Here is a 14,615-nt window from a genome sequence, read left to right on the forward strand (position 1 = left end):
TCTCAGAGAAATAAAATCTTTTGACATTCCCTAGATATCTACCTTAAGTAAGCAAACAGAAAGCACTTATTGCACTCAAGTGCTGCAATAAACAGAGGGGTGCATATATCTTTTCTGTTGTGGAGGTGGGTTTGGAGGCCACACCCAACGATGCTCAGGCATTACTCCTGGCTCTACACTCAGAAATCACTCCTGGCAATGCTCAGGGGAGACACAGGGGATGTTGGGATCAAACCTGGGTCTGCCATGTGCAAGGCAAATGCCTTACCCACTGTACTACTGCTCCAGGCCCTGCATTGCTGGGTCCTATAAGTTGGGTCATATGAGTTCTATCATTACTTTTTGAAGAAATATTCATACTATTTTTCAGAGAGGCTGAATCAAATGACAGATTGAAGAATGTCATTAAGATGTGGACTGCATTGAATCTGTATAACGCATTAGCGAGGATAGTCAGTTTGACAATATTAATTCTTCTAAACTATGAGCATGGAATATTTTTTCTATTTCCCTGCTGTTCTTGCCCATTTCTTTCAATAGAGACTTAGAGTTTTCAATAATCTTTTGCATTCTTTGTTGATTCTTAGATATTTGATGTTTTTAGACAGCATTTAAAATGAGTTGTCTTATGATGAAAACTCTTGCCAAAATGGACATAGAAGGGACTTTCCTCAAGATAGTCAAAGCCATCTACCACGAACCTATGGCAAGCATTATCATCAATGGGGAAAAACTAAGGGCCTTTCCTCTAAGATTGGGGACAAGACAAGGATGCCCACTCTCACCACTTCTCTTCAATATAGTACTGGAAGTACTAGCAATAGCCATTAGGCAAGAAAAAGATATTAAGGGCATTCAGATAGGAAAGAAAGAAATCAAATTCTCACTATTTGCAGACGATATGATACTATATCTAGAGAAGCCTAAAAGCTCTACTAAGAAACTCTTAGAAACAATTGACCTGTACAGTAAGGTTGCAGGCTATAAAATCAATACCCAAAAAATCATGGCCTTCCTATATGCAAACAATGAGACAAAGGAAAGGGACATGAAAAAAGCAATCCCGTTCACAATCGTGCCCCAGAATATCAAATACCTCGGAATCAGCTTAACCAAGGAAGTAAAGGACCTCTACAAAGAAAACTATAAAACGCTACTCCATGAAATAAAAGAGGACATGAGGAAATGGAAACATATCCCCTGCTCATGGATAGGGAGAATCAACATTGTGAAAATGGCAATACTCCCCAAAGCATTATACAGATTCAACGCGATCCCTATAAGGATACCCATGACATTCTTCAAAGAAATGGATCAAGCAATCTTGAAATTCATATGGAACAATAAATGCCCACGGATAGGTAAAACAATTCTGGGGAAAAAGATGATGGGAGCATCACCCTCCCCAACCTTAAACTTTACTACAAAGCGGTAACAATTAAAACAGCATGGTACTGGAACAAAAGCAGAGCCGCAGACCAATGGAACAGAGTGGAATATCCCAACACACAACCCCAAATGTATGATCATCTAATCTTTGATAAGGGGGCAAGAAATGTGAAGTGGAGCAAAGAAAGCCTCTTCAACAAATGGTGCTGGCATAACTGGACAACCACATGCAAAACAATTGGCTTAGACCTCGACCTGACACCATGCACAAAAATCAGATCAAAATGGATTAAAGACCTCAACATCAGACCACAATCCATAAGGTACATCGAAGACAAGGTCGGCAAAACCCTTCACAATATTGAAGCTAAAGGTATCTTCAAAGATGACACGGAACTAAACAATCAAGTAAAAATAAAGATAAACAAATGGGACTTCATTAAACTAAGAAGCTTCTGCACTGCAAAAGTCACAGGGACCAGAATACAAAGGCAATCTACAGAATGGGAAAGGATATTCACCCAATACCCATCCGATAAAGGATTGATATCAAGAATATACAAATCACTGATTGAACTCTACAAGAAGAAAACATCCAATCCCATTAGAAAATGGGCTGAAGAAATGAAATGAAACTTTTTCAAGAAAGAGATATGAATGGCCAAAAGGCACATAAACAAATGCTCTGCATCACTAATCATCAGGGAGATGCAGATCAAAACAACTATGAGATACCACCTCACACCACAGAGAATGGCACACATCCAAAACAACAAAAGCAACCACTGTTGGAGAGGATGCGGAGAGAAAGGGACCCTTCTACATTGCTGGTAGGAATGCCAACTGGTTCAGCCCTTTTGGAAAACAATATGGACGCTTCTCAAAAAATTAGAAATTGAGCTTCCATTTGATCCAGCAATACCACTTCTGGGAATATATCCCGGAGAAACAAAAAGGTATAGCCAAAATGACATCTGCACTTATATGTTCATCATGGCACTGTTTACAATAGCTAGAATCTGGAAAAAACCCGAGTGCCCGAGAACAGATGACTGGTTAAAGAAACTTTGGTACATCTATATAATGTAATACTATGTAGCTGTTAGAAAAGATGAAGTTATGAACTTTGCATATAAATGGATTAACATGGAAAGTATCATTCTAAGTGAAATGAGCCAGAAAGAGAGGGACAGGCATAGAAAGATTGCACTCATCTGTGGAATATAAAATAACAGAGTAGGAGACTTACATCCAAGAATAGTAGTATATAATGCCAGGAGGTTGGCTCCATAGCTTGGAAGCGGACCACACATGTTGGTGGAAAGTCATCCCAGATAGAGAAGGGAACACCAAGTAAAATATGATTGGAGATCTTGTGCAGGGAGGGAGATGCGTGCTGAAAATAGACTAGAGAATGAACACAATGGTCACTCAATGCCCTTGTTGCAAACCACAACACTCAAAAGGAGAGAGAGAGAACAAATTGGAATGCCCTGCCACAGAGGCGGGGTGGGGTGGGGGCGATGGGATGGGGCGGTGGGAGGGATACTGGCTTCATTGGTGGTGGAGAATGGACACTGGTGGAGAGATGGGCTCTCAAACATTGCATGAGGGAAAAACAAGCACGAAAAGATGTGAATCTGTAACTGTACCCTCACTGTGACTCACTAAAAAATAAATAAATAAATAAATAAATAAATAAATAAATAAAATGTGTTGTCTTTTCCCCCTTTCTCTTCTGGTTTATAATTTGCTTATTGAAAAGCAACACATTTTTGTGTATTGATTTTGTAGCCTGCTACTTTACTATATTGGTTTATAGTTTCTAAGAGTTTTTAGTTGCGTCTTTATGATCTTCTATGTATAAAATCAGTCATCAGCAAATAGTAATTCTTTCCCTTCTTTTCCAGTATGGATCCTTTTGGTTTCTTTTTCTTGTCTACTTGCTGTAGCAAGGACTTCTAAAATTATATTGAACAATACTGTAGATATTGAACATCCTTGCCTTGTGCCTGATGTCAGAGAAAAAGCTTTCACATTTTTTTTTGCCTCAAATATGATGTTGACTGCTGTTTTTTGATAAATCTTTATTAAAATCTTAGTGCACATTCCATATATCCCTGTTTTCTTAATTTTAAACCATAAACTTCATTGAATATTGTATAATATTGTCAAAAGTTTTCATTTATTGATATGATTACAAGGTTTTGACTTTTATTTTGTTGGTATGGTGCATGTATTGAACCATCCTTGCATCCCTAGAATGAATCCTGCTTGATCATGGTGTATGATTTTTTATTTTGTTGGATTTGGTTTGCTAAAATTTTGGTGAGGATATTTGAATCAGTGTTCATCAGACATATTGGTCTGTAATTTTTTTTGGTATTATTTTTTTGACTTTTGGTATTCGGGTAACATTGGCTTTGTTGAAGCTATTCGGAAGGAATCTGCTTCTTCAATATTTTTAAAACATTTGCAGAATATAGGTGTTAAGTCTTTGAGCCTCTGCTAGAACTAAGTAAGATTAATGTAGCCTCAAATAATTTCACATCCCGACTGATCCTATGAGCATAAATTAATTACCTAAGATAAAATATTGCTGCAAAATACATTTCTTGATAAAAATTTAGATACTTAAGTTTAAGGAAATATTGCTAAAGAAGACAAAGTAATTATATTTTTACTAAAATTTTAAGATACTTACTTATACATCTTTCCATTTCAGTCAGCATATTTTGAATTTTTATTGAAAAATTCAATCTGTTTGGTTCCAAAAATAGGTTTGTAGGGAATTCTGAAAGTCTAAGAAAACAGTAGAATCATATTTCAGTAGGAAAAATATAACAAGATAAAATCCAATATCTTGTCATCTGAAAACTATGTAATACTTACTCTTCATAGGTCATGTCTCTATTTTCAAAATCAGTCTCAATTTCTATATCTGTTAAAATCCATTAAAAAAACAGTGAATAATTGATATATGTGGATATACATGTCTGCTAAATGACTAGATAATACGTGTCATTGTTTTCTGAACACCCTAAAAATAAACTGGAAAATATCTGAAAGACAATATTCAAAAGATATCCCTACATTCTAAGTGAAAGTGATCTAAAATAAAGTCTGAATCTGTATTTTAACTGGCATCCCAGGTGTTACTCACCCTGATCAAAAGGGTCTTCAGGATCCCTTTGGTAAGAAATGCCATTTGTTTTGAGATAAAAATAGTGTTACAGGGCAACACACAGTTATTACTCATGTGCACCAAATATAGGCTGAATATTATGTGGTCTTGTCATTCTTTAATTTTATAAAATCAAATACTCATATATATTTATATATAATATATTATATATAAGTATATACTTATATATAATATATACTTTTATATATTATATTTATATATAATATATACTTTTATATATAAACTAAATATTAGCATATTTTAAAAAATTCTTTATAACCTCACTCCTTACCTGAAAAAATTGCTTCAAGATTCCAATGATGTTTTTTTTTTATCTTTACTGGAAACATTATTTCACTTGAGGATTTTGTGAGAAATTTGCTTTCTGGAATTTTAGAGTTTTCAGCATACATTTTAGGGTCACAACTGGTCTGACATAAATTTTTTAATAAATCAGTCTCAGAAGGAATTCTCAAGTGTAGATGGACTTTAAATATTGGCGCATATTTTTTTCTCATATCTACTTTAATAGCGTTCAAAATCTAATTGAACAGATATAGAAGGGTTAGTAACAGTATATAATCCTTTGAAAGAGCATTTCTTTTAATACAGAGCTATAGCCAGTAGAACTGAATGACACAGTATTGTGCTGTGGCTGATATTAGAATGTTCAAATAAATAATAGTAGTATAAATGATGTATTGTGATATAGTTTCCCCTCAATATTTGTAATGTGAGAATTTTCCCCCAAATATCATTTAATAGTAATTATTTGAAAGTTTACTTAACGTAGCAATTCTTAGTACCTAATCCCAGAAATTTTGAGTTAAAATGGCAAGGGTCAGGAGGTTAGGAAAGCAAATCATTTAAATGCTGATCAGATGATTCTACTGTGTACTCAAGGTTAATAATTACAAGTTATGTCCTGAGAAATTGAATCATCATGGTGTCAAGGGCCTTGTTTATTTCTTGGGATCACCACTTTGTCCTCCAGGTCATGACCCCATATGAAGTGTAGTCGTTATGTGACTGTGCATTTTTTCACCTCTTCATAACTCACCTTTAGCATACAATGATACTCTAGTCATCTTCCAACACTAGAAACACTTCCAGATTGCAAAAGTCACAATGGAAAAGCAATGCAGAACCCCATCACAATCAGTGTATGAAGATGGTACCCTAAAGATTCATTCAGTAATAACAAAAATAACCTCTCTGATAAGGACTTTAGAGAGGAAATGTTGAGGATGTTTAAGGAGCCTAAAGAAAGAATGGAACACACAGCCAATAAAACAGAAGAAATTGTGAGAGCAGAAATGGGAAAACTACAAACAGAAATGAAGGAAATGGAAAACCTGGTAGGTGAAATGAAAAACTCACTGGAGGGTCTCACCAGCAGAGTAACAGCTGCCAAAGATGACAGAATCAATGAGTTCCAATATGAGGAGCAGAAAATATCAAGTAAACAGTAGAAAATGGGAAAAAACTCAAAATAAACAAACATCTGACAGGAGGACTTTTGGATGGATTCAAGAGGAAAAACCTAAGAATCATTGGGGTCCCAGAAGGCCAGAAGGGCAGGCGTAAAGAAGAAGCACCATTCAAAGACATCATTGCTGAGAAGTTCCCAGAGCTGGAGATTGCATGCACCCACATCCATGAGACCCAAAGCAATGGAAGAGAGGGGTTCACACACACATATATGTAGCTTTTCATTTCCTTTCTTTTTTTTAAATTTATTTTTTAATAAGTGAGTCACCATGAGGGTACAGTTACAAATTTATCCATCTTGGTCCTTGTGTTTCCCTCAAACAATGTTTGAGAACCCATCCCTCCACCCATGTCCATTCTCCACCACCAATGAACCCAGTATCCCTCTCACCCTCCACTCCTGTCCCCCACTCCCACCCCACCCTGCCTCTGTGGCAGGGTGTTCCATTTTGTTCTCTCTCCTTTTGGGTGTTGTGGTTTGCGATAGGGGTATTGAGCAGCCATAGTGTTCAGCCTCTAGTCTACTTTCAGTACGCTTCTCTCTTCTCTCGCGGGGTCCCAGGCCACATTTTACTTGGTGTTCCTTACTCTATCCGGGCTGCCTTTCCCCCAGCATGTGATGCCAGCTTCCAAGCCATGGAGCCAACCTCTGGGTATTATATACTGCTATTTTTGGGTGTTAGTCTTTTACTGTTATTTTATATTCCACAGATGAGTGCAATCTTTCTATGCCTGTCCCTCTCTTTCTGGCTCATTTCACTTAGCATGATACTTTCCATGTTAATCCACTTATATGCAAAGTTCATGACTTCATCTTTTCTTACAGCTGCATAGTATTCCGCTATATAGATGTACCAAAGTTTCTTTAACCAGTCATTTGCTCTCGGGCACTCGGGTTTTTTCCAGATTCTGGCTATTGTAAACAGTGCCGTGATGAACATATAAGTGCAGATGTCATTTTGGCTATACCTTTTTGTTTCTCCGGGATATATTCCCAGAAGTGGTATTGCTGGATCAAATGGAAGCTCAATTTCTAATTTTTTGAGAAGCGTCCATACTGTTTTCCAAAAGGGCTGAACCAGTCGGCATTCCTACCAGCAATGTAGAAGGGTCCCTTTCTCTCCACATCCTCTCCAACAGTGGTTGCTTTTGTTGTTTTGGATGTGTGCCATTCTCTGTGGTGTGAGGTGGTATCTCATAGTTGTTTTGATCTGCATCTCCCTGATAATTAGTGATGCAGAGCATTTGTTCATGTACCTTTTAGCCATCATATCTCTTTCTTGGAAAAGTTTCTGTTCATTTTTTTGGCCCATTTTCTGATGGGGTTGGATGTTTTCTTCTTGTAGAGTTCAGCCAGTGCTTTATATACCCTTGATATCAACCCCTTGATCATGGATAGGGAGAATCAACATTGTGAAAATGGCAATACTCCCCAAAGCATTATACAGATTCAACGCGATCCCTATAAGGATACCCATGACATTCTTCAAAGAAATGGATCAAGAAATCCTGAAATTCATATGGAACAAAAAACACCCACGGATAGCTAAAAGAATTCTTGGGGAAAAGATGATGGGAGGCATCACTCTCCCCAACCTTAAACTTTACTACAAAGTGGTAACAATTAAAACAGCATGGTACTGGAACAAAGGCAGACCCGCAGACCACTGGAACAGGCTGGAATATCCCTACACACAACCTCAAATGGATCATCATCTAATCTTTTATAAGGGGGCAAGAAATGTGAAGTGGAACAAGGAAAGTCTCTTTAACAAATGGTGCTGGCATAATTGGACAACCACATGCAAAAGAATGGGCTTAGGCCTCAACCCGACACCATGCACAAAAATCAGATCAAAATGGATTAAAGATTTCAACATCAGACCACAATCCATAAGGTACATCGAAGACAAGGTTGGCAAAACCCTCCATGATATTGAAGCTACAGATATCTTCAAAGATGACACATAACTGACCAACCAAGTGGAAACAGAGATAAACAAATGGGACTATATTAAACTAAGAAGCTTCTGCACCGCAAAAGATACAGTGACCAAAATACAAAGGCAATCTACAGAATGGGAAAGGATATTCACCCAATACCCATGTAGCTTTTCATTTTCAAAAAAACCAAAATTCATCTGTTCTTCTCCAATGCACATGGGACATTTTCAAGATAGATCACACGCTATCTTATAAAACATATCTCCACAAAGTGGAGAAGATAGAAATCATACCAATTTTCTTCTCAGACCACAATGCACTGAAAATAGAAATTAATCATAAACATAAATGGATAAACAACTCAAAAACCTGGAAATTAAATAGCTCATTACTGAACAACTAATAGGTTAGAGAGGAAATCAAAGAAGAAATGAGAATATTTCTAGAAACAAGCAAAGAATGAGGAAAAAACCTACCAGGACTTTTGGGACACAGCAAAAGTGGTGTTAAGGGTGTGTGTGTGGGGGGAATTCAGGACTATACAAGCATTCATCAGGAAGGAAGAAAGGGCCCACATAAATAACTTGAAGGTACAACTTAAGAAACTAGAAAATTACCAATAAAAGAAGCCCAAAACAAGCAGGAAAAAGAAGATAATAAAATTAATGAACTGAAATCTAAACACAAAATCCAAAAGATCAATGAAAATAAGAACTGTTTTTTTAAAGAAATAAACAAGCAATAACTAGCAAGACTCACAAATAAACAAAGAGAGGGAACCCTAGTAAACGGAATCAGAAATGAAAGAGGGAATACCAAAGCAGATACCATGGAAATTCAAAGGATTCTGCTTTCAGAATCTTTATGACATGAAGCAAGAGAACCTAGAAGAAACAATAAATTCTTTAACTACTATGGCCTCCAAAGGCTGAACCAAGGTGATTTGAAATATCTGAAAGACCTACCACTATCAAGGACATTGAGATATTAATCAAAAATCTTCCCCAAAGCAAAAGCCAAGGCTCAGATGGATTTACTAGAGAGTTCCTTCAAACTTATAAAGAGGATCTACTGCCAATCCTTTTCAGGCTCTTCCAGGAAATTGAAGAAACAGAAACACTATCAGTTTCTATGAAGCAAAAATCACTCTGATACCGAAAGCAGACAGAGACCTGAGAGAGAGAGAGAGAGAGAGAGAGAGAGAGAGAGAGAGAGAGAGAGAGAGAGAGAGAGAGAGAGAGAATTACAGACCCACAGATGCAAAGATTCTTAACAAAATACTAGCAAATAGAATCCAACAACTCATCAAAAAGATCATAGTATGACCAAATAAGATTCATCCCAAGGATGCAAGGATGCAAGGCAAACGCCCTACCTGCTGTGCTATGGCTGCAGTATATTTAGAAAATCCTAAAGACTCTACAAAAATGCTATTAGGAGAAATAGATTTGTGTAGTAAAGTGGAGGCTACAAATTTAATACTCAAAAGTTTCTGGCTTTCCTATATGCAAATAATGAAAGAGAAGAAAGAGATTAGAAAAACAATCCCATTTACAAATATTGCTTCAGAAAATCAAGTACCTCTGAATAAGCTTAACAAAAGAATAAAAGACCTATACAAAGAAAAGTACAAAACACTACTTCAAGAAATTGAAGAAGACACAAGGAAATGAAAACACATGCCCTGATCATGGATTGGAAGAATTAATATCATTAAAATGTCAATATTCCCCCAAAGCACTGTAAAGATTCAATGCAGTCCTGTTAAAGATACACATGACATTTCTCAAAGTAATAGATCAAACACTTTTGAAATTCTTATAGAACAATACCCCCCCCCCAAGTAGCTAAAACAATCATTGGGGGAAAAGATGGGATACATAATTTTCCAAATTTCAAGCTATACTATAAAATAGTTGTGATTAAAACAGCATATAACTGGAATAAAGAGAGACCTTTAGATCAATGGGATAGAATTGAATATTCTGAAACTGACCTTCAGGCATATGATCAGATATTCTCCAATAAAGAAGAAAAAAAAAGAAAAAAGAAAAAGAAAGAAGTGAAGCTAGGAAAGACTCCAACAAATGGTGCTGGGAAAACAAAACAAAGAACTTATACCTTTTTCTAATGCTATCCATAAGAGTCAAATTAAAATAGATTAAAGACCTGAATCCATAAGGTGCACTGAAGAAAGCATAGCCAGAATTATTTGTGACATTGAACCTAAAGGCATCTTCAAAGATGAAATACCACTGACCAAGCAAGTAGAAGCAAAGAAAAACAAATGGGACTACACTAAATTAAGAAGCTTCTGCACCTCCAGGAAATAAAGAGAGCCCTCAGAATGAAAGAAATTATTTATTCAATATCCATCTGATAAGGTGTTAATATCCAAGATATATAAGACAATGGTAGAACTTTTCAAGAAAAAACATCCAAACCCATCAAAAAATGGGGAAAAGAGATGAACAAAAACTTTCTCAAAAAAAGAAATACAAATGAATTAAAGGCTCAGTAAAAAGTGCTCTGTATCACCCATCATCAGAGAGATGCAAATCAAAACAACGATGATATCTCATCTCACATCACAGAACAAAAAGAACAAGAACAATCAGTGCTGGTGTGGATGTGAGGGGGAAAGGGACTCTCATTCGCTGTTGGTGGGATTATCAATTTGGTCCAGCCTTTCTAGAAAACAATATAGACATTCCTAAAAATCTAGGAATTGAGTTTCCATTTGACCTAACAACCCTGCTTTTACCCTCAGGAACCCAAAACAAAACAAAATGGAGAAAAGACATTTGTATTCCTATGTGCTTGCAGCACTATCTACTAGCTCAAGTCTGAAAACAACCCAAGTATCCAAGAATAGATCACTAAAAAAGAAAAGGTATGTATTCACATAATGGTACATACACATAATTGAATATTACTCAGCCATAAGTAAAGATAAAGTCATGTAATTTGCTGATACATGGAGGGACCTGGAGAGTATTATGCTGATACTCTCATGAGAGTGGAAGATATCATCTTAGAGGAAGATTGACACAGAATCATCTCTCTCCTATGTGGAATATAAAGAAACATAATGATGGAATAATGAATATCCCAAAAAATGAAAACAAAGAAAACAAGAACAGGTATTCATTAGGAATTATGCCGCTTGAGGGAGCTGAGGAATAGAACAGGGAGGGGGAACACCCAGGGTGGAAGGAAGAACTTATAGGGAGAAGGTGAGTGAAAGGTGGTAAAGAGTTATTCAGGAAACCCAATCAGCAAAAGTCAAATAAACCACAGTGCAAACACTTTAAAAAAAATTACAGGTGAAGGACTAGTTCCTAATTTATTAGTAGAGCCCTTGCCTTACACATGTAAAGTCCTAGTTTTGATCTGCAGTACAGAAAAAAAATTACAAAATAAAAGTACATATCAAATCATTAATATATGTCCCAGTTCTTCACTTTAACATAAATATTATAGAATGACATCTCTACTGAAAAGGTAGGGATAATTCAGGTTTCAGTATCCAATTTACACAATTTAAATGCTTCTAAACTCCATTAAGGTATGGGTTCTCATTTCTCAGATCCCATGAATAACTTGCAGTGCTACAATTATTTAGTCAATATTTTTAATATGTTTATCTGAGTTATCCTGTGAGAACATTAATATTTACTTTGAGACATTACTAAATACAGTTAACAGTATAAATAAACATCATTTTAGCCTGCTTAAGATAGGATATATATAGATGTTGAAGGTAATTTGCAAAACTTCAAAAGCCACACAAATAGAGAGTTTTTGTTTGGGATCATAAAAAATGTCTTGAAATTACTGAAGTGGCTAATTATATTTGTCTTGTGTATTTGTGTATTGTAACTGTGTGATTAACATAGAGATTCTATTAAAAAATTAAAAATCATCAAATAGGGAACAAGGATAAGAAGATACAAGTGTGAAGATATGTAGAGCAGCAAGAGAGTATTTTGAAATGAAGTGCATATATTCTATGATCCATTGATCTGAGTCAGGCAAGTAGGGGAACCCTGGCAATGAGTTTGGGGAAACAATAAAACCAAGAAATCATTTAAAAAGCTACCATATTATGAGCCCCAAAGTAACCTGCAGAATGAAAGCTTTGGAGATGAAGAAACTAATGCCTGGGTATAAGACTCTAAATGTCCAGATATGGCTTAGTCTCCTCATGAGAGAAGAGACTCGAGCAAGAAAAAAGACCACTGAAAGTTGAAATTTTTTTTCCCCTTGACAACGCCCTAGCAACAGACTCTTACCTATATAGAAAGCTTTAAACAGGGGCAGTTTGGGGGAAACTATGAAACCAACTTTGAAAAACAAATGGTACAAAATCCCATTCTGGCGTCACCAACATTCCAACTTGATATGTGCAATTGCTTTCTTTTACTTCATAGGATTCTCTTGTCTCTGGAGAAGTCCATGGCCTCACTTAAATGATTTACAGTTTCTCTCTCTCCTTCTTTTTTTTGTCATATCCAGCGATGCACAGGGGTTACTCCTGGCTCATGAACTCAGGAATTACTCCTGGCAGTGCTTGGGGGACCATATGGGATGCTGGGAATTGAACCCGGGTTGACCGCGTGCAAGGCAAACGCCCTACCCATTGTGCTATCTCTCCAGCCCTGTTCTTTCTTCTTTTTTAATAATATTTATTGACTTCACCATTCCTCTGTTTTCTGCAAGGGGGGAAGATGAACCCGGGAATCCTGGGTGGAGACCAGGACTAACCCTTCTCCTGCAAAGAGCAATCCCGCACTCTTGTCTGAAGTCGTGGCTCCCACAAGTTCAGTGGTGAGGATCAGTTCTTACACCGAATAGATGAAGTGGACCTCAGGTACCATTTGATGACTGCTTCGTGAGCTTAATGGAACCCTTGCATCCCCACGATCCCTACCATGCAAGTCTTCCTTGAACAGTCTAATCAATTCTACCTTCCCCTATCACCAGCCATTGTTCTGGGGTGAAATGGGTCAAACAGTCAAACAGAAGGCTATGTTGATGGCTTTCCATGCTTCTGACCTTAGCAAATCTGCTTCAAGTGCATATAATAGGAGCAATTTTCAACTAGTCCACAAGAAAACATTAAGGGTTTATTTATTGGGGGCTGGAGTGATAGCACAGCAGGTAGGGCCTTTGCCTTGCACGTGGCCGACTCAGGTTCAATTCCTCCATCCCTCTTGGAGAGCCCGGCAAGCTACTGAGAGTATTCTACCTGCACGGCAGAGCCTGGCAAGCTACTTGTGGGTATTTGATATGCCAAAAACAGTAACAACAAGTCTCATAATGGAGACGTTACTGGTGCCCGCTCAAGCAAATCAGTGAACAACAGGACTACAGTGCTTACTAAATAACAGCCAAGGAGTTTACCAATTTGATAACAGAAACGTACACCCAGATCCAAAAAAGCTCAGTTCCAAGCCAAATAAGCTCAAAACAGATGAACACCAGTTATAATGGCAAAATTAAAATTAAATTATAATTAAAATGGCAAAAATAGAGACAATTTGAAAAGCAGCAAAAGCCAAGACTCACAATAAGCACAATATGGGAAAACCTATAACAGAAGATTTATCAACAAAAAGCTTTACAGATTATAGGGTACATATGTATATGCATATGTATAAGTATATGCATATAATATATACAAAGTGTTGAAAAAGAGAGAACCTGTCTATGACAAAGACTGTCCAGTTATGCTATCAATTAGATTCAAGTGAATTATAAGTTTTTTTTAAGTTTAAGCAACAGTTAAAAGAATTCATGGCCACTAAAATGGCCCTGTAGGACATAATAAAATGATCTTCTATTACAGGACGATATAAACCTCGATTGAAATTTGCATGACTTAAAACTAAGTTGTGGGGCAGAAGGCTATAGATAATAGGGGCTCCTACAATGAATCAGACTTAATTGCTTTAAATTTTAAAAGGGAGGGCAGGGAATGTGGCTCAACAATACAGCACGTGGCTTGCATGAGACCTGGGTTGGAACTTAGCACCAAAAAAAATATATTTAAGGGGAACTTTAAATGAAAGTTTAGGTCATTTCAAGATAAAAATACATAAAACAACCAAGAATAAGCAAATGGGACCCGGTCTGCATAACAGGCAGGTAGCAAGGTACACTGTAGCACTGTCGTCCAGATGTTCATTGATTTGCTCGAGCGGGCACCAGTAACGTCTCCATTATGAGACTTGTTAGTGTTTTTGGCATATTGAATACACCACGGGTAGCTTGCAGGTGGGATACCTCTTGTGGGCAGGAAACCATGCCGAAAAGTACCAATAAATTCCACTCTGTCAATAATATCCAAATGTCCATGGTCTGAGCTCACCAAATGAAAGACAAAGTGACCAAATGAACCAGAAAACAAAAACCTAACCACTTCTGCTGTTTGCAAGAGACCCACTTGAACTTTAGTGAAAATACAGATTCAAATCAGGAGGTAAAAAAACATTCATGCAGAGAACTGGCAATCTAAATAAGGCAAAGACATCATACATAGATAAAATAGTTTAATCTGAAAATGGTGGCAAGTCCAGACTCATAATTAAGTTTTGAAAGAGAT

General features: G+C 36.8%; 1 protein-coding gene across 1 annotated transcript in view; it reads right to left on the reverse strand.

Annotated features, from left to right (window-relative positions):
* The window catches only part of DNAH14 (dynein axonemal heavy chain 14), a 311,036-nt gene that overhangs the window by 264,794 nt on the left and 31,627 nt on the right, over window positions 1-14,615 (reverse strand). Inside the window, 3 exon segments of the mRNA XM_055117878.1 lie at window positions 4,094-4,191; window positions 4,282-4,330; window positions 13,580-13,601. Coding sequence (XP_054973853.1) covers window positions 4,094-4,191; window positions 4,282-4,330; window positions 13,580-13,601 — 169 coding nt within the window.

The sequence above is a fragment of the Sorex araneus genome, chromosome 9, assembly GCF_027595985.1.
Source record: "Sorex araneus isolate mSorAra2 chromosome 9, mSorAra2.pri, whole genome shotgun sequence".
Taxonomy (NCBI): domain Eukaryota; kingdom Metazoa; phylum Chordata; class Mammalia; order Eulipotyphla; family Soricidae; genus Sorex; species Sorex araneus.